Raw genomic sequence first — 26457 nt, forward strand, 5'->3', positions numbered from 1 at the left:
AGGAAGATTACAAATTCTACCATTTTCCCATATACACAAGAAAAAAGAACCTCATAATGGTAACTATCACAGACATCCACAGCCGACAGGGGAACTGAAACTCTTGCAGCACATGTTTTCCAAAGTAGGCGAAACACATAAGAAAATGAAAATGTAATTTTAGAAAACCTTTAATGTGTCATGTCAACTGAGTAATTGAAATATTATAATATTATAATATATTGAATCATTTCAAAGGTTGTTATAAAAACCATAAAGCAACTTTCCCATTCTTCTGTGTTGATTTATTAAGTTATTCAAAAACTTGTATGATAATCTTGCTTAATGACAAAGTCAGCTTTACGTTAATGACAGGAAAAAATTATACAGGGAAATTTTCAAAGCTTAATGTTACCTTGAAGTTAGGGGAATTTATGACATATTGGCAGGGTAACATGTGGGAGTTACTGTTGCTATGGTTATGTGAAGGTGGTCACAAGCGCAGTTATGCCATCAGTGACTACATCTAGGGTTTAGCATCCAGACTAATAGCAGGAAAGGGCCTAATCAAAATTGATTTGCGGGAGTTGAAATCATCCTGTCCTCAATATCTCTCTTCCTCTGCTAATCAGCTGCCAGACAGATCCAGAGCAAGATAAAGAAACCAAGACAAAGAAACACACTTGTTGCGTGGGTTCATGAGCTGGTAAAAGATTAACAGATCCATCAATTTATAATTAAATCTGACCAAATTGAATTTGAACAGATACCTCTAATAAAAATGGGACTGTATACAGACTGGTTAAATCTGAAAGAAAGAGAAATACGCTACTCGGACAGCTGGTCTTGTGGAGTCCAGAATGTTGAAAAGGTAGAAGATAGTTGTCATATTCTGAGGTGGTCCCTGTCAGGCAGGTAACACCCAGCACAGTGAGGCCACTCCTGCAGGACTCACTGAACCTCTGTCAGTCACTCCAAGTCTTCCCTCAGTCTCTGCTCCAAGCTTTGAGTTGGTCCTTAAGACCTGAAGACCTTTCTGTCTGTTTCAGGTGAGTAAGTTCATGACTATAACTTCACAGTAAAAAACAACAAAAAACTTCAAACTTATCAATCAGTGCTGTGTAGCATTAAGACCAGTTCTTAATGAGTAATGAGTATTGTTCCCTGGTTGCCAACAGGAATGATTAGGACTACAGTGAAGTCACTGGGGAAACATGAGTACACCTCAGTTCTCTATTTGGTATTTATATTAAATACTGTGAATAACATTCCAAACAGTCTCACTTTGTGGGTCTGTTAAATCTTTCTTTAACATAGTAGTTACACAACATTTCAAAGTGGCATGGCAAGGACAAGAGTCCAGGCATCACTTTCTTTCCACTGGAGTACAGCAGGGATCTGTGCTTGGTCCCTTACTCCCTTGGTCTGATTACCCACTCAGGTTTTCTTACACAGATTTTGTCTTAATTATTGTTTATGTCACAATAAAAAATATTTTGCATCATGTTGTGTAAATGGTACAAAGCTGACCAAAGATTCACCTAAATTCCAGGTTGTAATGCAACAAAACAGAAAGAACACCAACACCTCTGTAAGCAGAAGATCTTTCACCACTTAATGAAGTTTCAGTGGAGTGACAGGCCGACGAAGCAGGTTGAAAAGGCTGAAAGGGTTGCTGTTAGATAATGGGGTGAAAGCTACTGTGACACAAATCTTTCCAGTACTTTGGAAAAATAGACAGACTGGTTGATAATTATTCAGAGACCCTGTATCAAGGTGTGCTTTCTTAAGCAGAGGTTTAACCACAGTAGTCTCAAAGCTAGTGAGGACACTGCAAGTTGTATGGGGTAAGTTAACAATAATCAACGTTGTAGATCCCAAAACTGGCCAACGATTGTTGAGAAGTTTAGCTGGTAGAGGCCAACACCAGCTCAGACAATGTTTCACGTGATAGAGTCTCAAATTTGTCAAAACAGAAACTATCTGGTTTTCAACATAATGCTCAAGTGGTCCTGTAGAAAAAGGAACTAAGTTAGTCTCTAATCTCAACTGTTTTTCTAGAGAAATCATGAACTAAGGCAAGAAGCCTGCTTTTAAGTTTAAGTTTGGTTATAGAGTAAAATAGAAATGATTGTGTTTATTGTTACTGATTAAGTGAGAGAAATAAGCTGCTTTAGCAGTGGGTATCGCACAGCTGTAATTCAGGATACATCTGTGTCATGAAGGTTCATAGATGATTCTCCCTTGTCTCTCAGGTCTTCCATTAAAAGGACAGACAAGTCTTCATATTAAGAGAGTGATCTGATGTCGCAACATTCACAGTCTGTCAGGAGATAGAAAGTCACATCAGAAACCACATGTGAGAGAATCAAGTCAAGGGTGAAAACCAAAAGTATCAAAAAGTGACAGAAAGGCTTTACTTAGAGGGTCACAGGCCTAAATTCTCCAAATTCTTCAAAATATTGGGAAAAAGGGGCGAGCTTGTTTGTAGAGTACCACAAGGTGGACTAGTCCTACTGTCAATGCAGAGTCCAGTAAACATTTCATATCTTTAAGTGGAGTTTCACCAAAGTTAACCATGAAGCAAAGTGGTGAATGTTAGTCATACCTTGTAGCTGGTTCACTGCAAAAAAGGTCAGCAAGTGCTTGAGTGTGTGAGAGTGTGATGGGGAAAAACTGTCATCAAGATCTGTTGCACATTTGAGGTTTCCTTCATGAGCGAGTGAGAACACTGTCTGCATATGGTTTATCACATGATGGTGGTTGGGAGTGTGCTGTGAGGGTGATATGCAGCAAATCTGATTCATATCATATGATTATAATGTATGAGGGGTACAAATTAATTCACAGTGTGTTTGCACAGTTTGAAATGCAATACTAACAGTATGAGAGCCTCTGAGTTTTGAAGAGCGATGAGACGCATTTCTGTGCTGATTAATTTCGGTAAAAAAAGACCTGAAATCTCTACAAAAGACAGAGCTCATGTTTAACTTTATTTTTATTATTTTTATTATATTTTTATTACTTTATTTGTATGGTGTGTTTATTTATCTTGTCACATCTTGTCTTAAAATGTGAACTCAGCTGTCACATACAGTCCAGACTGTAAGCATTTGAAAAGTTACGTGGTGCAGCAATTTCAATTTGAAATAAAATAAGAGATACTATATTTGAATGCCAAGTCTGAACTTTAATTTGAGCTACTTAACACCAACACTGAAAGAGCTGTGCATGAGATATAACTCTTTTAATACTTAGTAACCAAAGTGCAAGGATTCAAAAGTAATTGGACTCTTGGCGACTAAATGTTTCTCAGGCAGCTGTATGTCATTTCAAACTTATACACAGAGAGTTGAGAATTGCCATTTATACGGGGGTGGACAGAAATGAAGTACATTTACTTGAGTACTGTACTTAAGTATATTTTTTGAGTGTCTGTACTTTACTTGAGTATAATTTTGGAAACTTATGACTTTTACTCCACTGCATTTAAGAGATATAGAGAACATTGACTTTAAATGGGAAACTTCTTTACTCAGTGCTTTTATAGTAATCACCGGTTCTAGTGGATAATTCAGCTGCTGGTAAAAACCTCCTGAACCACTGACGCTGAAGGAATTCTAACCAGGAGAAGCTTACAGTGATGGTGGTGAAGAATACAACTCCTCCCTTTTGTTAAATTGAGGGACCACTAGCGGCAAAAGACACATACTGTGCATTTAATTAAAACTTCATCAGTCTCCCATATTGATTAATTAAAATTTTATCCAAAAAACACATGCATAATATTTTGCAGTAAGTTAGCAAAGGAAATAACTTCAATTTTATAGCATTTTATGGAAAATGTTTTAAAAAGTTTGATTAAAAGTTTACAGTTAATGTTGACGGGGTTATATGCAGTAGTTTCTACTGCTATGGGTACATGGGATTACATGGGAGGTTTGCAATCACAGGAAAGGAGGTCTAGTCAGATTTGACTCCTGAAATCTTCACTGGAGTTGAACTCCATCTGTCCTCCATGTCTCTCTTCTTCTGCTTCTTGACTGATAGACAGACCCACAGGAAGATAAAGAAACCTTGACAAAGAGACACACATGTTAGGTGGGTTTGTGAGCTGGTAAAAGACAAAAGCCCTCAGAGTCAAACACTACTCAAACCAAACTGAGAGCATACCTTGTGTGGAGTTGAGGATACAGAAAAGGTAGAGGATGGGGTAGTTGACATATCCTGAGCCCAGGAAGGCCAGGCCCCAGGTGGTCCCCATCAGGCAGGTAAGACCCAGCACAGTGAAGCTACTCCTGCAGGAGTCACTGAACCTCTGTAAGTCGCTGTGAGTCTTTCCCTCAGCCTCTCGTCCATGGTTCAAGCCGTTCTTGAACACTTGTTTCATCTTACAGATGCTCGAGGCCACTGCCATCAATATGCCAGAGTTGAAGATGAATATGAGGGTGAAATACACCAGGTTCAAGGCGTAGAAGAAGGAGTCATCTTTGATCCAGCAGCTGTGGGACAGGCAGGTAATCCATAAGACTATCAAAATATAGATTCCTAATATTGCAGAGAAGACAGATGTGGGTGTACAGGGTACGTACAGTACAGTGAAAAGAACAGAAAAATTATCATGAACGTTTTAAGTTTCAATCCTTATGTTTTTTATGAGTCCTGTTTTTGATACTATTTATAGTTGTCATTTTTCTACAGTAGCCATTCAATGTATTTACATTCTGTATATACTTCTCTATATAATTGAAGTCCACCATTCCCATGAAGGATTCAAATTGTTTTATTTCATTACTGTAAACTGCACTGATGTTTCCACCAGTACCAATGGGTTTCGCCAAATTATTATCTACCAATTAACCAAGATTAGAACAGTCTTATACATTACATTTACATTTAGTCATTTGGCAGATGCTTTTATCCAAAGTGACTTACAAATGAAGGACATCACTGAAGCTGCAGTGGGAGACCTTGGCGTAAATTCTGAGTACAACTTTTTTTTTTTTATACATTTACATTTATACATATAAACATAAGTTAAAAGAAAAATTGCAAAAGATATGTGAATCAGATAGTAATTTAAAAAAAAAAAAAAGATTATTATATTTTGCCAAAAGCAATTACAATTTACTCACATAGCATTCGTTTGGTTAGTATTGGCCATGGTCGTTTGTGTAACTCCATAAAACTGTCTGAAGTCCTGCAATCCTGCAGAGACTGTCACGATTACACCAGGGATACCTGAGAATCACACACACACACACACACACACACACACACACACACACACACACACACACACACACACGCACGCACACACACACACACACACACACACACACACACACACACACAGTTTAACATTATTATCTTACTACAGTGTGTGATATATATGAGGTTGTGGGCTACTGTCCTTTCGTAAAAATTAGCCTAACTAAATCACAAGTTTTTCCTAAACATAACCAAGTAGTTTTAGTGCCTAGACCTATTATTATAGTAACCATGGCATCAAAGGTTGGTGCGATCCACGTGTTTATAATTGTAATCATGACAACCAAGTCCAGTATGCTTCCCGCCGTAAGGGCGCTATTCCAGGAGATACTCTATGCAATGGAGTTTGATGAAGGAAAACATTCATCCAGAGATATTCATATCATCCACCTACAATAGACGTCCCCAGTTGCCTTCTTTCTGTGAATAAGGAAGCTCAGTGGATTTCCTCAGAAATAGTTTCCTTTATTAGTCTTTCTTAAAACAAACTGACTGTCTGTCAGTGTCCTAGTAATACTGGTGTCATCATGTCAGTCATCACACATACACCACAGCGTCTAGTAAATACAGTAGGTACTCTCGCAACACTCACCCCATCCAACAAGAGACAGTTTGACCATGTAGTGTTTGTAGTAGGTGTTAAACACCTTTATTAGCAGTAGATAGAGGTGAAGTGACTCAATAGCCATCCAGGTGAAGCAGCAGAGCAAGGAGTAGTGCATGAAAGCTGCGACAAATACACACACCCAGTCTGGCTCCACCGTGGCCCCCCACTCAGTCAGCAGGAAGGTTATATTGAGCATAAACAAGGCCCCGCTCAAAGATACATGAATAGAAATGGAGTAATCCAGTCTGTGGTTTCTGAGGAGGAGAGAGAAGGAGAACAGGAGGGACATGTGATCCACCCACAGGAACAGGTAAGATGAGTGGTTTCTGATTCTGGATGTATCATCTCTTAACATGTAACTGCAGCATTATGATCTGAAAACACCAATCCAAAGCTGAATCCTTTACTTGTAACTTTTTATTCTTCTGTTTATTTCTGGGTTTTTTTAAATCTTTTTTTTTTATTTTAAGTAGAAGACTTGGGGTTTCAAACCTGTGGAGTTTGGGGCTTCATCTAATAGTGTTATGAAACACTATTTTTATGAGTCGGTCACTGTTTTATATGAGTGATGCAATACAGATTTCTAACTGTGGTTTCACAGTATTGGACTTATGAACAGATGGTGATAACACTACAAGAAAAAGGAATGCAACAATAAAGGCAGGAGAAAAGGATGATGGGGGTCTCTTAGCGACCTCCGACCAGAATGACTGAATTGGTGAACAAAGTCAGAGAGCATGGATGTGATTATTGGTTATAGGTTATAGACAGGCGTGTGTCATTGAGTCCCTCGATGTGTAGCTTATGTTTGGTCATGTGTGAATCTGCTGGATTTTAGCATTGCATGGCATATTTACATATTATGTATATATGTAATATTTACACACTAAATATTGTACACATCATACCATCGTCTGGTCTCAGTTGGTATCAGTCTTTTTGACCTCACTAAATATCTGCACAGAATGCAAAGAATACATTTATACCTACCGACTGAAGACGTACAACACGAGGGACAAAGCAGTGAAGAAAGCAGACAGGCTGCAACCTATGTAACTGAGGTATGACAGTATTTTCCAGTGCTCTTCTGCAATTGAGTTTCTTATCTACAGAAAAGATGGGATAGTGATTAACTGCTCGCAATTTACAGATAAAATTTTACTAACAACTAGTAATAAGTCATAAATGTCGTTATCGTTATATGAAACAGGATTGTTTCATATAACAATAATACCAGTGCTGTATTTATTATTTCTTTTATGAAAGGTTTTGTATGAATAAAGTTATGTATAAGTTATAGTAATATACCATTACTAAGTTATAATAATATATCATTACTAATATACCAACATGTCAGTCAAATTAAGTGTGTCTCTTTACCAATAGAACTGCAAAGGGTGTTGCATGGTTGCAGTTGCAAATAATGTCAGTTTGGTTAGTGTTGTTCGTCTCGCATCCATTAGTTTTCCAGAGCCATTCTGGGAACATGAACAATACAAGTTAACTTAATTAACTTAACTTATTTAGTTAATTAGGCCTAATTCTTGCTGTCTGTTTAGCAAAATATCCTTAAAAGGCATTAAAAAAAAAATTCCACTGTATGTCACAAACACTCACACTTAATATCTAAGACACTATAATTACATATATTCATTACATATTTAATACATAATAATTAGATGAATCAAAGATGAACAATCACAAAGTTAGGTCAGCATAAACTGACACACAGTACACCTACCGCCTTCATCAAAATAGCAACACTGTAACCTTGAGTGATTCTGTAAAAAACAAAAATATAAAGCTGCTTTGAAATTAACTTGTATATACCATACATACTGCACAGTTAGAGAAGTTTATCCAATAAATCAAAAGTAAGTAGTTGTGTCCCTCCGCCACGCAAACTAGTTTCAGGTTACATCCCTGTTTATCCAGATTCATCTATAATTTTAACTATTTGTGTGAAATTTTGTCATAATTGCTGTGTGCAGTCTTGAGTTATGGCTAAAAAGTTTTTATTGAGGTCACACTGACCTTGACTTTTGTCCACCAAAATCTAATCAGTTCAGGCATTGAGTCCAAGTGAACATTTATACCAAATATGAAGAATCTAAATGTGTTATGGAGATATTGAAGTCACGTGGCCAAAACCACATTTTGTGAGGTAACCCTGACATTGACCTTTGACCTTTGACTTCTACTCAGTTCCGATATCTTGACAGAACCTACTGATAATATTAAAGAGTGCATGCATAAACAGACTTACATCCATATGTACATTTGTAGAAACTCTAAAAATCATCTGGATTGGCGTTTTCAGATTTTTAAGGGGCTCCCCAAGTAGTTCAATCCTGAGGACCATCGATGAGATATTCTCCTGTTTAAACTAATGAGACAGTTTCATTACAGTCATGGCAGGAAACACAGGACACCATGACTTACAGCAGTGTGCATATGATATAATTGAAATACTATATAATCATAATATATATAATGGTTGTTAAAAGAGAGAGACATTTAAAATGTTCAATGTCAAACCCATAATGACCAAGAGCCATGACAGGGACTGAATTGTAAATGTAATTATATGAATTGAAACATGAAGGTGTCAGGATAGATTAACTCAAGAGTAAAGAGGACAGAGGATATACTTGGAACTGGTTGTGCTGCATGTAGCTGACCAAACCAATAATCCTATCCTTCTTTGGGATGTTGTGCAGGTCATTCACCGGCAGCCAAATGTCAGGGACAAATGATGCATTCTCAGGCAGCAGCTAACAGTGGATATAAGAGGATGATGATCAATGTTGGGTAGTTTGTGGCGTCATGCTATCTTAATCATCACTGTTCCTTTTAAATTAATCAGCACCGTCTCCATCAAAGCTAGTGTACCTGTGGAGCATCTATCTGGATCTTAGGTTCTGTAGAGTTGAGTTCAGCATCACTGATGTTAACCACATTCAGAGACAACATCCTCAGGTTGTATTTTATGGAGCCTCCATTCTCAAGCCGGGATCTTCTCATGATGTTATGGATTATCTGTCTTTCCGCACTGCAGAAAGAACCAAGAAGCAGTTGTCCAGTCGTGCAAACAGATTGTCAGTTAAATCAAGTTTACAGCAAGTATAGAGAGATAGATTACAAAAGACTACCCTATCCTTTAATTTATTTATCATATTCGTCATCATAGTTCAGCTTGTTAGCATGCTAACATTTGCTTACTTATTAGCACTAACCATAAAACACAGCAAATATTAGACTTTTTGACATTTTGACCTGATGATGGTGCTGGATGAAAAGTCATCCGATTTCATCTCATTTCAAAACCACAACTGTCAGCCTCTTGATGTTGCAAGAGGAAAAGTCAAGATCAACGTCTTTAGGGGAACCATGAATGTCTGAACCAAATTTAGTGCCGACTCATCCAATAATTGTTGAGACATTTTATTCTGGACCAAAGTGGTGGATCAACAGACTGACGTTGCTATCCCTACAGCCATGGCTAAAAAACAAACAGTAGTGCAGACAATAATATGAATGAATGAAACAAATTTGTCTATTCAGCAGCACACAGAGTAATACATGCAGCAGGACTGACACTTACTTTATAAAGTCCTTCTTGACTTGATGGCTGGTACTGAAGAGCTCTACACAGGAATCCCTTATGAAGAAGAGTTGCATCATTTCCCTCTGGTCAGCGGTGAGACTATCCAGAGGTTTAATCAGTGATGAGATGGCGTTCTGCTTGCAAAAGTATTTGGTGCAATTGCTATCTGAGAAGTGACACAGTAATCAGACATTAGATGCAGACATATGATCACCCTGCTGGAGGAAACAGGCCAGTAGGGGATGGATATAAATCAGCTGCTGTACCTTTGAACACTTTCTGACTCTATCAGAGATAATGTGCTTCATAGTGCAGAGGACAGTGCTGCCCACTTTTAAAGGCCTATGTGTACAAAGTCAGCAGCCTACTTGAGAGACACTTTACTTACATGGTTCTATGTTATATATATTCTTCACTTCCAACCTTGTCACTTTGGCGTCTAAGCAACCAGATGATCCATTGAACCATGTCTGATTGCTGAATGTGCACAGAAAGATGCAGGGCTGTCCATCAACCTTGCAGTTCACACCCATAACCCGGCTTTCAACGATGGTAGCATTTGATAGGGTAATGTTAATGTCGCCATTTGAAATGTTGAAACAAACTGAAGAGAACAGAAACACAAGACAAGATTCAATCATTGTATCAGTATATCTTACTGTCTTCAATCACCGTGACATGAAAAATACAATTTTTCTAAATGCTTAATGGTTCAGCAGCTGACTCATTGTGTGGAAACATTAGAATTACAAATATTCAGGCATTTTCAGATTTTATTGACTCTAGATGATGATCACATGGTAGGCTGTAGGATTACTGCAACAAATGGAGGAAATCTGAGGCTATATCCACACTAATATGCTTCAGTTTTAAAACGCACCACTGTTGCTACGTTTGCACCATAGAATGTAAATAAAGTTGGACCTAGCGTCCGTGACATCGCCCATAGGTTTCTGAAGAGTTGTTTTGAAGCTCAGAGAGGGCTGTTAACGCCGTCGCCATCTTGCCAGTACCTGATCCTGCCGGACTCCGGGCTAATACAAAAATGGGCAAAGAGGAGGGGCACGTGTCGAGCCGAGACTTTGGTGTATGCCGGCTTGTGACAGGCATACCATTGCCCACCTGTTCCCCTCAATTGTGCAGAACTTTAAGCTTTAAAAAATTTTTTAAATTCACCCCCCAAACAGTTGTTATGAAGGAGGAATTTAGCTATAGAGACTAAAACTGTTTTTTGTACCAGGCTGTAAACCGGTTTATTTCTCCTATAAAGTAAGGCATCTTAAAGTGGGAGTCTATGGGGATTGACTTGCTTTTGGAACCAGCTTCAAGCGGCCATTCCGAGAACTGAAGTTTTTTTGTACTTCCGTGTTGGCTTTATTTTTTAGCCTCAGAGGTTGCCGCTTGGTTTACACCTGGCGTCCGCACTACTCCAGATCACTCCCTGATTGGGATTATAAGTGATGACCACCAGCGGTGAATGCAACATAGATAATGATTTCCAAGTGTTACTGACCTTGTTGTCTTTAGTAGCAGCTGTTGTGCAGGTAATTCTGTATTTTATCACTTTACAACTGTCTTTGCTGTTCCTCCTTCCTTTTCTACAACTAACAAACTGCAGAGTAGACAGTTTGCTTCTTGCATACCCAGTGTTCATGTGATATGCATTTTCAGGTGTGTTAGTTTAGTTTATCAATTCTGGCATGGAGCTAATTCACGCGTGTGGGAAAGTTTTCATTTTAAAACCGTTTTTTAAAATGCAGACTTATTAGTGTGCACATAGCCAAAGAGAACTCCACGGAACCAGGTCTCAGACAGTTCTGTTGTGTTCTACTGTGCTAGATGAACTCTCTGTGTGCTGCTGCTTTGACTGGAATAGGTTGGGTGTATAATAGATACGTTTTCAATTTCAGGTACACTGTTTCTTTAAGTTTGTGACAAATAAAAATCAAAGACAAAAATTAGAAAGAAACAAGTAATATCTATTTCCATTGATTTTGAATAGATGCAAACACTCTTTCTTTGGTATACAAAAGCTAAACTAATAAAATCAACATTCGTACTTGGGTCAGCCAGTGATTCAGGCAGCAGCAGTAACAGGAGTAAGGGAACCATTGTTCTTCCTCTGTGACTACTGGAATAAATAAGAAGTAGAAATAAAGTTACATTTTAGTACAAATACCTTCAGTGTATCTCAGCTGTCAGGAAAATGTCATCCAAAAGAAAATACTTTTGCGTTGTCAGACAAGAAATCAACACAGTAGCCTACTGGTCCCCTCTGCTACAACAAAGAAACTCATTTTCTATTCCTGAAAAAGTGTTCTGCAAGTGATATGAAAACAAATACTCACAAATATGAACTTACTCTCAAGTTTCTAACTGTGGTATAAATGCATAAAGAACAAAATAATTACATTTTTTTCCCATGCTAGTCTTTGTCTCTTGTCCATGGACCCAGTCTACACCCAAATAACAAAGACAAATATGGGGTCACTTTACCTAAAATTCAAAACTCAAAAACATCCAAGACTCAAAGAGCAAACATCAGACATACTTGCTATGGCTTTTTGAGTCTCACCCTATTGCTGGTCAATTAAAGGAAACTAAACTTCAACTTTTGTACAGTTCCACAGTTGAAGCCCCTCTATCAAATCTATATCTATAAAACTAATTGACATGTTCAACTTTTCTTTTTGATCAAATTCATCAAAAACAAACATCACAATAATATATCCTAATAAAGGAGAGAAGTAGTTCTCTTCTTACCTCTGACATGAACAGGATGAACCAGACAAACACTAGTGAGCTGTGCTCATGACTGGGGGTTTAAAGTAGAATACAACAGTGCTTGTGTTCGCTCTGCCGGAGGTGTTTCTCTTATGCAAATCTTTTTTATCAGAGCAACAAAATTATACCAGGTGAGTTTGTTTGAATTTTATACGTCAACAGAAGTGTGAAATTATGTACAAAAAAATCCTGATTCGGAAAACCACTAAAGACTATTATATTGATATGCCAGCCTATAGTGAAGTAGTAACAGTTAAAAACCTGCACATTAAAATAATTTATGCACATACATACAACCACACTGTCATTGCATAAATATATATGAAAAAAGTTTAATATGTATATGACAAAGTTCTAACAAAAAACAATTCAGGAAAAATGTTCACATACAGTATCAGTATTTCAAATAGAATATACAACAGATATATTTCTATTGTATTGTGCTGCAGGTGTAGGAGACAGAATCTACCTCTCAATCAAGGCCTGGTGAGTTGCACTTAAAACCCAGATCAGATGTGGCCACGATGCAGGAAAGGCACTGTATGTGTGCTTTGAGGCAGAAAAACAACCTGCGCCAGTTCCTGTTTTCCCTCTCACCTGTGGATGATCCAGTGGGAGTGGATGCATTAGCCAGTAGACAAACTTGATGCTTTCTCTCTCTTCCCTAACAGTCATCCTGGGATCATATCATCACTTCACCATTTTCTCATACTCTCACATTTTCTTACGCTTTTCTGCCACTGCACCAGACAATGAAGTTTAGAGGATGCAGAGCACAGTAGAATAAGTATTTTGGCACGAGGGCTCCTACTGCCTGCAGAGAACTAGGGTTACAATGCACAACCACACCTACAATATAATAAATTATGGACTGGAGAATTAGAACTGTTTCTCTTTTTGTTTAGTTGGTTTCCTGACACAGCTTTTCTTTCAAAATGAAAGAGTTGCTAAAGGTATGACTATCACAGATAAATACTCCTTGGTTCAAATGTTCATACACTTGTGAACATAGTGGTTGAGGTAAAATAATGTGATTGTATTTTCCTGCATTTTGCCCAATGGATGGTTAAATAAACCCCTCACCACAAAGTTTTTATGAGCACAACATGGGTATATTTATGAAGCTTTAAATTAGCACTGATCTAAACTAGAAATAATGATGTCAAACTTTATAGTATTTCAGTATAACTTCCCCCAACACCCATAAACACACACACGCACAAAAATGGCTCGGTGTAATATAAGGCTTAGGTGTTGGTGGTATGTGTTTCTTTGCTTGTCTTTGTAGCTGAGTCTCTATTCTTCTTCAGAGACATCACAAACCACAGGAAGATGAAGAAACCTGTGTGAGTCAGAAAGAGAAGTGTAGTGTTTGAGAGTGTATACAAGAGGAGGAGAGGATTGTGCAACTCATGCAAATTCCACTGATAAACAATCTAACTGTGCCTGGTCACTCTTTATCAATATACAAATAGCATCCGCTAAAATATAAAGCATGTATTTTAAAACGATGCACCATACATTCCTGATGACGCAAGTGTCTTACAATAGATGAAGCTTTTCCTGTAATCATGTCAGCTTGCAACAGGAATAAATTCCTCAAGCTGCATGGGTAAGAATCCAGAGACTTTAGCCTTTTATTTTATGACACAGAAAGCTGTCCTTGCTCTGCTGTACAAATTTGTGTTTCCATTACACATTTACAGCCAGGTAGGCCTGTAAGGTGTGGAATGGACAAAGGGTTACAGTTTCTGCTCTTAACCAACTTAGTTGGGCATAAACGTGTAGTAATACAAAGACTTGCTGTGGTTAGCTTTCAGTAATTCTGGAAATTACACACTTCCTTATTCCAATTCACATGGCCCAATCTGAATGTATACATTTCCCACCATCATAAGTGGGCAATGTTGCAGTTACACTATGTGGTATATTAGGTACCACAACGTATCCAGAATCTCTTAAATTTGCCTCATGTAAACCTTTCTGTTATATTTACAGCAACATCAGAACATAATAGAGTCAAACATGTGGAAGCAGCTTGTTCAGACCTTGCAGTGAGCTCAGGATGCAGAATATATAGAGGCCAGGAGTGGTCAGGTGGCCAAATGAGAAGAATATCAGGCCCCAGGTGATGCCAAGGAGAGTGACGACTCCCATCACGGTAGAGATCTCTCGCTTGACTCTGGCACTGTCACTCTGTCCATTTTAGGAGGCCATAGGCAATCAGAGACTATCAGTTAGGCACCATCAAATGTATGTAGTCTAATAGAGTAAACACCAAAACTGCTTTTAACCTAGTTTAGAAAACTCCTGAGTGGAAACACATTGCATGCATATCAAATGTATTTACCAGACAGGAATGAAAGGTTATGATGATAGTGCATATATATGTATATATACAGTAAATATACATCTATTCTTTAGTCTTTTCTCTTTTTTAAGGCAAGAAGAGCAGAATGCAAACAGTGCAGCTTGACCCATACCTCATTGGTAGGGTGGGAACTCAAAACACGTCTGACTGTCACCCCGAACAAGATTACATTAAAGGTGAACACCAGGGCAAATACTCCCACTGTAGTCACCAGCTTTACTGTGTCATCGGTTATATAGCATCTGCAAAGTGAGGGAGAATAAATAACAATTTAAAATCATAAACTGACAAATCAAACATTCTGTAATACAAATACAGATTCAGGTGTCTACAGAATTCGTTATATGCAGTAATAGTATCCCTGGAGTTAGTAGGAATTCAGTGTTTTAACTTTAGGATATTAGATGTTTGGTAAGGGTTTGCTGCCAATGAAATGGAAGCTATTTCCTCTTATGATTTACAATAACTGTTGTAACTGTGAATGGTCCTTAAATACACAGACACTCTGATGCACATGCAAAACACTTTGCATGTAAACTGTAAGTTACTTATTAGTCTAGATTGTACATGCTTGCAAATTTTATCCCTCTTCTCCCTTACATCATAGTGCTGTTGGGGTTAGAAGAGTCCACAGAGACGTGACCATAGGCGTCTCTGTCTATGATCATCACCAGTGACACAATGACTGCAGGAACACCTGCAGGAAACACAAGGATTAAAGCAAGGCATTGATCTTTTCACTTAAACCGATACTGACAACTTGTGGGTCCCTGGCCTTGGTGACGCCACTCACCCCATCCCACCACAGCCAGTTTGAGCAGGTATCTCTTGACATAGATATTGAAGACTCTGACTAGGAGAAGGTAGATGTGGAACCCCTCCAAGGCCATCCAGCTGAAAGAGGCCAGTAGGGAGTAGTGAAGACTAACAGCCACGTAAAAGCAAAGCGCAGTGGAGGACACATCCGCCACTGCCTTACTGGGCATAAAGTGTATGTTGAGTAGGATTAGGGCAACGGCGAGGTTGATGTGGATCTTCATAGCGACATCTGCTCTTACTTTTCTGTCAAACAGAGAAGAATTGATCTGCGTTAAATTATGCACAGACATATCATAGCAGGGTTCCCACTATTCTCTCAAGATCATTTTACAGGACATTTTTAGTGATGATCAAGCTCATATGAAAGGAATCACACCATACAACAATATCTTCCTATCTGTGGAAGTCTGATTTAAAATAAGAGCAGTCTAAACTCATCTATGAAATCGTCTCTTACATGCTTAATTAATTATGAAATTATGACAAATTGATCTTTGTCAAATAAGAATGTATCATTATTATCATCAATATAAATGTATTCAAAAATACTGCCGTCCATAAACTGGCCGACCATTGGAACATCAACATGATCCTAAACGTGACTTAGCCCGATAACGGGAGAATGTTGAAAAAAATTTCCAGGACAACACAGGACATTTTACTTGTTCTCTCATTTTCTGTGTGTTTTCATTGAATGGAAATCATCTGTTTTCCAGGTTTTGCATGATGCGTGGGAACTCTCTCATAGTGACAGTGGCAGCATTTTTAAGTAATTGCAAGGAGGAAAGGATGCTGCTTTAAATGACAATATATGAGAGGGAGGGTAGGATGAAGATAAGAAGGTATAAATGACAGTGAAAAGTGCAGAGAATAATCCGCCAAGGAAGAATAAAGTACCTATTGACGATGAACAGGAAAATGGTGATGACCAGGGCAAAAACAGAAAGACTACAGCCAATCAGAGAGATGTGTTTCAGAATCTCCTGGTCTTCAGGTGAGATGTCAGCAGGCACCTGCGGAGAAAATAGATGATACATAATGAAATACATTAATTTTGTCTCGCACCTGCACACTTTCTGTATTTCGACAGTAGTTACAAATTAAACTATGTTACAGTACACAACATTGCTAAAAGCAAGTCCGCCGACATCCAGTGTTAACATTAAATTGCTCCTTACATGTTACCACATCAGTAATAATAATAGATAGAATAGAATATACTTTAAATAAAGGATAAGGAGTGCATGAAACCTTGTACATAACGACTGATTTAACTATCAATACCAGCATACCTGATTACTGGTAATTGATCTTTTCGTGTGGCATTGCTACTTGTACTTGAAGTCACTGTGTAGAATTTGATTAATGTTAAACTCTTGTTCCATCTAGTGGTAGCATCAAGGATGACACAGCAATTCATACCACAACAGAACAGTGCATGCTTTTTACAAACACATCAGAGTTCATAACAAATTCATTTCTATACTATATGTCATCTTACTGTGCACAATTATTCTACATATCACAGTGTAACATCATCAGTGTGTAATAACATGTAGATAATATTGATGTCACATGACATCCATTGTCATATGAAGATCTAACTGTACATTACATATGCAGATTAAACCGCCTTATAACAGCCACATATTTTTTCTTCTTATAACCCGGTGAAGACATTAATCTGAATGTTGTTTCACATGGGGACAATGATTTACATCTTTTTGAGGGTTAAGACATGGTTTTAGGGTTTGGGTTAGAAATAGGCTAGGGATAGGGATAGGTATTTATTTGTGATGGTTAATGTAAGGCTAGGGGATGCATGAGGTCAATGCGTGTCCCCTCTTCCCCACATTCACCCATTATTCATGTATATACTCCATTTGTGATGTCTATATTTTTTTTAAAGGATTTTATACAACACTGTGGTTTCTGTTGTGTCACATGTTTTACTCTGTGTGTGTGTGTGTGTGTGTGTGTGTGTGAATATGCAGTCTTGATGAGACACTGATCACTTTTTTGTGATTGTCTCATGATGAAAAAGGCCAGTCCTACCAAGAGCACACCAAAGTATGTGAGGTGGTCACAGGAGCAGGTGATGTGACTCTGTCCACAGTCCCATAGGGTTAGGCAGCCTTCACTATAATATTCTGGTAAGTCAAACAAAGACAGGATCTATAATTCATATGATGATGTCACACTTGAATTACCACAAAGCCACAAAGAAACATACTGTGAAATAACGTCTTAGTGAGTCTTAGTCATTGTTCTGCAAGATGAAGCTGATGCTTTGTTACTCACCTTTTCTTGAAAAATCATAGAACACACACTTGGGGCTTTTAGTCTCCTATGACACAAATAACAAAAATATAAGCATGCATTATTCGATAATGAGACAAGGTTACACAATGTAAGATTGGGAGTAAATGATCTGTGAAATGAAGTTGTAGTTACATTTTTGTCCATGGAAAGAGCCATGGTGATGGTGACACGCTCCTGTAATCCTGAAATATTCTTGCTGCGCACACTCAGGCCAACCAGCCTGTTTTCATACAGCACACCTGGGGCTCCGAATATGGTCTATAGTACAACATTCATTCAATTAGTTTGACAGTTTATCCAAGACAATTATTGTATTCACCTTGTTGTACCCACTTTCCTTCATAAGAACTTTTCTAATCTTGCATTCAATCACAATTTGCATGTTACTGCAGAAAGCAATGAGGAAAAAAAGTGACAGCTGTTTGTTCCCCTTACTAAAAACATGTCGTACTGCACCAGTGCATTTGGGGATATTGCTTTTTGTCACAAACTGACATCTCTTCTTCTTTTGTGTGTTTTATTTATGCAAAATGATGACCCAGACAGCTTTACCTTTACCTACTTACTACAAACCAAAAAATAAAGAGTATAAAGTTTATGTGTGAAATCGCTACAATATTTTTTTCCCCTCTTACATGTAATAATGGCTCTAGGTTTCCTTTGCATTTGTGTGTGCCACATTAAGTACATTTAGCCAGGTAAAACAACGATGGAGAAAAAATGTCTACTACTATTTACTTCAATCAAAGAAATTGAATACAACAATGCTGGTCATATTATCAACATTTTGAAATGAATGGACCTGTGCCTTATATGAGTTGTCACAGTTTGTCCTTCTGTAGTTAGAATAAGCAGTTAGTGGACAGTTGGAGAATGCGGTCTTTCCAAGATATATGAGCTTTAAGTTTCAAAAATGTCTCCATGCCAAGTATTATTAAGACAGATTATGACATTTCACATTGTTCCTCTTTTAACCTTGTTCACTATTCCACGAGTTGCACCCATCCCTTTTACTAAATCATGCAGCTGCTAGGAAGAAGCTCATAATGGCTACAAAATTATTCCTAAAGGTGTCATAGGGTGGATGTTTCCTTTAGTATTACATTAGAACTTCTAATTGAAATGTGAGTTCAGAGGTTATTTCCAAAAATATGTAAACACAAATACATGTACACACCACAGGAAAGGACCACTCTAGTTTCAAAAGCGTCCCTGCCCACAACCGAGACAGCCCACTAACAAATAATTAAGACAAGGACATGTTCTCCACATGCAGTCTCTGCAAACTGATGTTTACAGTGTACTGAAATGAACACAAACCAAGTTACAATTATACTGCAAAATTGAAGGCACCCACAACTATAACAAGAACTGCATGTCAAAGTGGAACCAGGGAGTAGCTGTGCAAACGCTATAGACAACTTGGGTCCCTTGGTTTTCAAGTAAAAATAAATTGTTTATGTAAATGATTTAAACTCAGAGTTCAAATTCTGATTGCCTATGTACTAAGCTGAATTTTAGTGGTCAGGGGCATAGCTACAAAATTCTGAATGGTAGGCCAGATGATGGTAGCAGGATCATAGGAGAGTATCTGTGTGTCTCTGTCATCAAACTAGTGAATAAAATGGTTTCAGTCATAAGCAATGGAAGAAAAACTATACTACCAACTACAACTAGGCAAAATAAGACCCAGACTTGGTTCCTTTATAAAGAATTTTTAAAAAAAAAAGATAGAATTCGTGCTAATAGATGCAAAACCAAGAGTGATCCTTTCACTGCACGCTGTTAAAAGCTCTACAGAGTCTTTTCGACAACATTTTGCATAAATTAGTGAAGATTCTGACCCTGTTTGTTTGCAGCCACGTAATCATACAAAACACAATCGTGTTGTCTGTTCCAGCGTACAACTCTCTTGGCAGTCGAACATTCACTTTGCTGTTGGTGACCGACTGGTCTAATGCTGCCTACATCAGAAAAAGAACAGGAACAGGTGCACAGAGCAGGAAGAGAAATAATGTCACAATATCTGTATCAGAATAATGCAAGTGATTTATATCTTACATCAGAGAAAAAAAAGTTTACAAGTAAGGTTACAAGATAAATTCTCTATTAGGAAGCCTGGGTCAGAATTCAGTATTCAATTATATGTGAGAACACACTTCTGACTGCTCAATACTATTGAAAAAAAAGAAGACTAGGAAGACTTCTTGTAAGCAGCGTTGCCCTGTCTGCCTCCATTTTACTACACATTACTCATCATAGGCAAATAGGATGGCTTAATATTTAAATGCCTGTATTTGTTGCAAAACAAGTATCTGTTAAACAAGACTAAGTGTGTACAACCATGTTAGCAGCTGTACTTGGGTACAGCACTGCACTGAGCTAAATGTCTGCATGTAAACATGCTGACAATGACAATGCCAATCTGCTGAAGCAGGTATAATGCTTTCCATGTTCACCATCTTAAGTATGTTGGTATGTTAACTAATATGGCTTATACATGTGAATGTGTTTTGCAGGTATTTATAAGACAAGTTAAAATGTTTGACCTTTTGGTGGTGCAAGAAGAAAATACCAACATTATTCAATTCATTCTGATGGGCTGAGGCATGTGATTCAAAATTTAATAACTTTATGCCATCCTTATTGTAGTGCTAAAGTAAAGGTTCGGGGGATCACCAGAGTACATCATTTGGGAACCATGAATATTTGTACAAAATTCCATTGCAACCAATCCAATAGTTACAAAAATGTTTAATTCTGGGCACAACTGGAGGACATTGCCAACCCTAGATGGCAAAAAAATCAACCATCATTCAAAATGTCATCATGACTCTGACTTTGACTTAGTCTCCAAGACAGAACAAACATATCCTTACCTCTGTGTCACTGGCATGAATTTCCACGCCCTCAAAGGGGCATTTGGGTTTGAGCAGGACAGCCACCAAATGAGGGAAAGACATGCATACAGTTTCATTCACCTGTGTTTCCTCTAGAATTTGTTCTAGACACTCAATGGTTCTTGTGGAAAAGAACAAGAAATTATAATGATTAATCTGATATTCAATTGTTTTAAACCCTCACATTTAACCTAGATCACAAAATGCCTTAATCTTCAACATCAACCCATGTACATATCTGATACATTTTTAAAGTTATTCACAAACAACGACAAACAAACATTACTCACACAACATTAAAATCCCAAAAGATTTAAAAAAAATTATTCTTCGATATGTAATTAAAATGTTTACTCAGTAGAGTCCAGTCCATTTCCACTGCTCAAAATGCTGTTCACTTCTTCCATACAAGATTTGGCATCTGAAACCGCTGTAGAACAAATACTTTGTTAATATTCATATACATATATATTCATGTATATACATGTATATATATATATATATATATATATATATATATATATATATATGTATATATGAAACTATGTATTAAACAATCTTACTTGGTCTTTTGTTTGATATCATCTCAGATAGACCACATTTTGGAAATGAACCTTGATTTTCGTCTTCGTTTGAGCCTGAATCCTCTTCCTTGCATGAATCTAATGAATCTGATTTTTTGTGAAACAACAAAGACAGGAGCAGCCACCAGAGGAACCACCACTTCATCCTGTGAAGAGGATCATTCAGAATGAAAACCTGTTTCTGCTTGATTAACAGATACGTGTCATGAAATCATTCCTATGGAGCAATGGCTGTAGAGCTTTACATTTTACCAAATATCACTGTTGATGTTTTTCAGCCATAGACCTTCCTCAGAGCATGAGTAGTGTTATCAAATCATATAATGTATATACATCACAGTGAGGGCTATGATCTAATTCAACACAGGATACAGCAGACCACACCTAAAAGGTGAATAAACACTCAGTGACAAGGAGAAGTGAAGAGGAAATAAACCAGCAGCAAAATACAATCTAACATAAAGGACTGGAACAGAAGAATACAATTGTGTCATGCATCAGAATTATTACAAGAACGATTTAAAAGTAAAATTATCATTCAGGCCTTGCTGCCTTTTTTGATTGGTCATCAAATATATGGAAATAGACATTAAATCTGACTAAAATACTGAAGAAAAAAATCATCTACACACTCAGGGAGAAGTACAAACGCAATCGCCGAACTACATTTATTGATCTCAACTGGGAATACAACAGCCAATGTGTTTACACAAGTTATTTCCATACAATTAGCTAAATAACCAATTGGCCTTATATCAACATCAATATACACAGTTAAATCATGCAGTTCTGAGAAGAATCAAATACATAGTCTGCTTACCTTTGTATGTTGCTGAGCTCCTGTAGAAATGATCTAAACTGAAGAGAATACAGAACACAGCTGATGTGACAGCAGGACAAAAAACAAGTGACGAAACCTGCTGAAACCAAACAGCTTCATGTGAAGTAAAGGAAGTAAAAAAAAAAAAAAAAAACAACCCCCAAAAATAAAAAGAGGAAGCAACAACAGACAGAAAGCTAAAAAAAAAAAACCAATATCTCTTACCTGTGTTGCAACTGAATCTACAGTAAACATTAAATTAAGGAAATCTTCAAAAACAGTTATACTCACCACAGGACATCGAGCATTCTGTGGACACATTCAGCACTAATTTGTGGTTTTGTTTAGAAACTAGTTCATCCTGAGCTTTTGGTTCACTGGTGGATATGCTGCACATCACTTGGTTTATGGCTGCATGTCTCTACTCCCACCAACAGAGGGGAGTGACACATAAAAAAAATCTATTGAAACAAGGTGTTGAGAGTTGAATGCAAGTTTTTAATTCTCCAACTTGTATATGTTGTGATTTCTTTCTCTCTAATTACAAGAAAGAAACCAAAACTGGAAGAAACAATTATCTAAAAAATGTATTTCTGTTACAGGCAACAATTTGAATTGTGTCTCTCCTGGCAGCCCAGTCAACACGACTGCATTCCACATGAAAGTTTGATCTGTGTTTCAAGTGATGCCATTCCTGTTTTTTCTTAATACAGCCATACTTTCTGCTTGTCAGTTGTGACTTTCAATCGAGAAAAAAAAACAGAAAAAAAACAAAAACAAACATAAAACACATAAGTGCATTATTCATTCCATGTTTTCACATCATTATCAAGAATATAAATGAAATTCCTGAGTCCTCTGTCAGGCCCGTGTGACTTGATGAAGAAGTAATGTTGTTTGGTGTTTGGAGCTGGAATTGTCATCAGAAGAACCTGCTGCATGCAAACCACCTGTTTAATTATAATGCGGACAAATATGTGTTTATGGACCCACCTGTAGTTTGTGACACTGTGCATGCCTTCCACGCGTGTGTGTGTGTGTGTGTGTGTGTGTGTGTGTGTGTGTGTGTGTGTGTGTGTGTGTGTGTGTGTGCTTTATCCATCAGCAAGTTTACTGCTTATTACATACAGGTGGCCCTACTGCCAGGTGGCCCATGTGGCACAGGGACAACAAGACAGAATAGACTTATGGAAGGAGAACAGAACCAACAATGTAAGTATTGTGAATATATGCATGTTTGGTTTGTTTTGCATTACTGGAATTACTTCACAGTACAGGAAAAAGCCTAAAGCCCACTGAAGCACATTGCAGCATTTCTCATTCATTTCTGTAATATATATTATAATAAGGTAACACAGTCCATGTAGTAAAGAGGCACCATTCTTTTGATTATAATGGAATATTTTCAGACAAATACATAAAAAAATGTAATATGATAAATTTACTCCATGCACTTTAGGTTTAGGGAGGCACTACCAGTGACCATTGAAGACTATAGCACCTCTTCTCCTGTGATGACAGAGCTGTGTGGAGGTACTGTCCTGCAATAAAAACCAACAGTAACTGTATCAATGCTTGACTGTAAAAAAAAATCACTTCAAATCAAATTTTGTGTATCCTGATGGCTTAAGACCATAGGGACCAACCATGTGTTGCATTTAAATGCAAGAGGCCTTTATCATTCTATCACCTTCTCTCTCACCATCCTTATATTTTTTTTATGACTCCTCAATTAATGAGTAATGCCAAAGAAATCTATGGATATTGGTTATTTAGTAGCTGTTATGCTTACAATTTCCAGTCTTTAACCAGTAAGCATTAAAAACCATTCTGCAAGTAGCTACTTCCTTTTGCCCTCGAGCAGATCCACTGATAGTGATCTAATTATGTAGACATGTCTGTCCACAGTCTCCACAGTCGGAGCAAATGACAGGGACTGCCCCAGGAACTAGGATCACTCTCTGCTGTCCTACCAATCCATCTGCACAGATGACAGGTGCTTTCTTTTGACCTGGGCACATGTTAATTAACACACTTTTTTTTTTTCTGACAAAACCTTATTTCTTATGAGGGATTCAAAGTGATAGATTTCTATACAGACTCAGTTGTCAGTTTATTAGGTACTCCAAACTAAAAAAAAAAAAAAGTTTGTGGTGCTGTTGAACTGTATTGTGTTATACAGAAATGTTTTTCTGTTATTGAGTCTATCATTGATTCACTGTGTGTGTGTGTGTGTGTGTGTGTGTGTGTGTGTGTGTGTATGTGTGTGTGTAATGTGTCAATTACCTCGGTGTGGGGGAGCTTAAAACACAGGGGGGAGGGTCATGTCCGCCTCGGGCTCTGCTCCCTCTCCACTTCCACCTCCGTCCGTCTGGTTGATAAGGGCATTGTACTGGTCTGCGCCATCAAGTTAACCCCAGAAAGACAATACCGGAAATGAGATCTGCCTTCAAAATAAAAGGCAAAAAGTAATCACATGGAAGGAAAGTTTAATGTTGAGCTTTCAATTAAAAACAACAGCATGTAGTTTGCAGTTACATAATCCGTCGATGCCTATGCAACATGTTTATCACATTAATCAAATAAGTTAATATATGAGTTTCACGTGCTCCCATGAATAGTTATGACATTTTTCCCTCCGAAATATTTTCCCATTAACCCCCCGATTTCCCATTAACTTTTAAAACGTTTTCATAAGTTTTGATGGGATAAAATCATCTTTCTATATTAGTGTGCTATAGAGCTCTTTCATGCATAGTCTTGATTCTCATGACAGTCAAGAGCCATCTGAACAAGTCAGGTTACTTGGGCAACCTTTTATTTTGAAGTTCATAACAGGAACACGTTTTCCAAGTGCTGTTACTTTAGAAGCAGGCATCTCCACGTTAGGGTACCGAAACACCATGAAGCAGCAGACCACTACGTCCTGCGCCGGTAGGGAGAGCGAAGCGTGTGAGCGTCTTACTCAGGACAGGACCGATAGCAACTAACTAAGTACCGGCCTCCGACAGTATGTCCTGTGGGAAAAGGGAAAACTGGATATAAAGGGCGAAGAAACGCTAAATATATTCTTTTTTTCTTTCTTTCTTTTTTCTTTTTACAAGAGGTCGCGATATATAACAACCGTGCTCGCTCTCAGCTGCGACACTGCTTGAAGCTGCTGTTGTAGGATTCGGTCATGTGCGGTGAACTTTGGGCTTATTATTTGGTTGTTGCTTTATAGTTTTGCAACTTTCTCACTTCATTAAGCTTTATCACGTGAAGAGGTTGTTAACCCACTGGATTTGAACATGTTAGAAATAAATGATTTAGTGAAGCATTTCTGCTGTAGACCCATTTTGCCGATTGCTGGAGACGTTGTGGGTCTTCTGTAAACTGCACATTCAAGGTTACTAATAAAGCAACGACTTTGATGTTAATGAAATGAGCTGCGCGCTCTGGTAGGTTAACTCCAGCCACAGATAACAGATCACTGCGTAAAGAAAGGTGAGGCGGTCTATCTGTCATTGGTGTAAACGAACTTGACGGAGAAAGCTGCATGGACTCAAAGGGTCACATATCAGTGCAAACTCACCGACATTTATGGAGGGTTACTTTGTAATGCGGCTCTGACTGTAAATGTGTAATGGAGCTCTTTCCCAGGATACAAGTGCACTGTTGAAGGCTGTCGTAGCATCACGGCTAGGGAATAGTTTGCTACTGTTTTTTTTTTTTAATGAAGGTTTTCACCGCATAAACTAGCAATACTTAGAGTAAAAACCTCGACAAACGACAACTGAGACCATGGCCTCCACCTCACGGGACCGCTGCTTTTGGTTGCTCTGGAGACGGACCCTCCTCGCGCTGTGGCTGTGCGCGCTCGGGGCGAGTGGAGCGGAGGATGACAGCACCTTCAACGCGGAGGTAAAAACACGTACAGCAGCTTTACAACTGTACACCAAATAAAGCCCATTACTTACCAAATACAATGAAACAAAAGCAGCAGAAGTTAGAGATGACTTTATAATACTGACTTATTAAACAATTTACCATTGAAAGTGACAACAAAGGAAAGACCGGTAATTCACCATCATAAAGACTATAAACAAATTAAAATAATCACATAACAATCTCATTCAAATGTTAACAATGATAACGATGTGCTGTTAACAATTCATATTTATAGATTATAGTTGAACGGTAATTTGATTTGCCTCATTTCAATCAACTGATATGAAGGCATGATGTTTACCTGTGTAATAGCTTAAAATGTGTCCCAGCATGTCAGAACTGAGGCAGGACTACCAACTACACAACATCTGGTTAACGTGACTAATATTAATTACATCATAATTAAAATCCCCTCAACACACTTGGGTTTCACATGTGGTTCCTCATAAATGACTATGTAGCA

General features: G+C 37.9%; 3 protein-coding genes across 5 annotated transcripts in view; 1 reads left to right on the top strand and 2 right to left on the bottom strand.

Annotated features, from left to right (window-relative positions):
- Positions 1 to 2970: 2970 nt before the first annotated feature.
- LOC130170537 (adhesion G-protein coupled receptor G5-like) lies at positions 2971 to 12274 on the bottom strand. Of its 2 annotated transcripts, XM_056377949.1 has the most exons (14): positions 12228 to 12274; positions 11525 to 11595; positions 9853 to 10068; positions 9462 to 9630; positions 8750 to 8909; positions 8509 to 8631; positions 8124 to 8243; positions 7599 to 7638; positions 7238 to 7335; positions 6848 to 6963; positions 5843 to 6111; positions 5115 to 5220; positions 4153 to 4481; positions 2971 to 4055 (listed from the first exon to the last, which is right to left on the bottom strand). In XM_056377949.1, exons 2-14 carry the CDS (start codon positions 11574 to 11576, stop codon positions 3943 to 3945), a joined length of 1911 nt encoding a protein of 636 aa, XP_056233924.1. In that variant the 5' UTR covers positions 11577 to 11595; positions 12228 to 12274; the 3' UTR covers positions 2971 to 3942. The 2 variants fall into 2 exon arrangements, with proteins under 2 accessions (XP_056233924.1, XP_056233932.1); XM_056377957.1 differs by lacking the exon at positions 2971 to 4055 and having other exon boundaries at positions 4328 to 4527.
- A 186-nt stretch (positions 12275 to 12460) lies between these two features.
- LOC130170717 (adhesion G-protein coupled receptor G2-like) lies at positions 12461 to 22366 on the bottom strand. 2 transcript variants are annotated; one of them, XM_056378298.1, is made up of 14 exons: positions 22065 to 22366; positions 21224 to 21390; positions 21015 to 21090; positions 20640 to 20781; positions 19605 to 19724; positions 17893 to 18018; positions 17740 to 17785; positions 17494 to 17588; positions 16336 to 16451; positions 15413 to 15681; positions 15220 to 15316; positions 14732 to 14861; positions 14297 to 14444; positions 12462 to 13590 (listed from the first exon to the last, which is right to left on the bottom strand). In XM_056378298.1, the coding sequence occupies exons 2-14, from the start codon at positions 21387 to 21389 to the stop codon at positions 13496 to 13498; spliced, it is 1626 nt and encodes a 541-aa protein (XP_056234273.1). In that variant the 5' UTR covers position 21390; positions 22065 to 22366; the 3' UTR covers positions 12462 to 13495. The 2 variants fall into 2 exon arrangements, with proteins under 2 accessions (XP_056234283.1, XP_056234273.1); XM_056378308.1 differs by lacking the exon at positions 19605 to 19724 and having other exon boundaries at positions 12461 to 13590.
- A 2616-nt stretch (positions 22367 to 24982) lies between these two features.
- Positions 24983 to 26457, top strand: part of mmp15b (matrix metallopeptidase 15b) — a 28201-nt gene continuing 26726 nt past the window's right edge. Inside the window, exon 1 of the mRNA XM_056375490.1 lies at positions 24983 to 25967. Within this exon, the coding sequence (XP_056231465.1) occupies positions 25848 to 25967 (120 nt within the window). The 5' untranslated portion in view covers positions 24983 to 25847. The remainder of the gene's footprint in view (positions 25968 to 26457) is intronic.

The sequence above is a fragment of the Seriola aureovittata genome, chromosome 1, assembly GCF_021018895.1.
Source record: "Seriola aureovittata isolate HTS-2021-v1 ecotype China chromosome 1, ASM2101889v1, whole genome shotgun sequence".
NCBI lineage: Eukaryota > Metazoa > Chordata > Actinopteri > Carangiformes > Carangidae > Seriola > Seriola aureovittata.

What these genes read in the sequence shown, in the direction of transcription:
- LOC130170537 (XM_056377949.1), bottom strand. Translation starts at nt 11,576, where the DNA reads ATGGTTCCCTTACTCCTGTTACTGCTGCTGCCTGAATCACTGGCTGAC. An exon ending in CTACAAATGTACATATGGAT is followed by an intron (nt 7,639 to 8,123) that starts GTAAGTCTGTTT and finishes TGTTTTTTACAG; the next exon opens with AATCACTCAAGGTTACAGTG. An exon ending in TATCCTCAACTCCACACAAG is followed by an intron (nt 4,056 to 4,152) that starts GTATGCTCTCAG and finishes CTCTTTGTCAAG; the next exon opens with GTTTCTTTATCTTCCTGTGG.
- LOC130170717 (XM_056378298.1), bottom strand. Translation starts at nt 21,389, where the DNA reads ATGAAGTGGTGGTTCCTCTGGTGGCTGCTCCTGTCTTTGTTGTTTCAC. An exon ending in CGTGGCTGCAAACAAACAGG is followed by an intron (nt 18,019 to 19,604) that starts GTCAGAATCTTC and finishes GTTGTACTATAG; the next exon opens with ACCATATTCGGAGCCCCAGG. An exon ending in AACCCCAACAGCACTATGAT is followed by an intron (nt 14,862 to 15,219) that starts GTAAGGGAGAAG and finishes CTCACTTTGCAG; the next exon opens with ATGCTATATAACCGATGACA.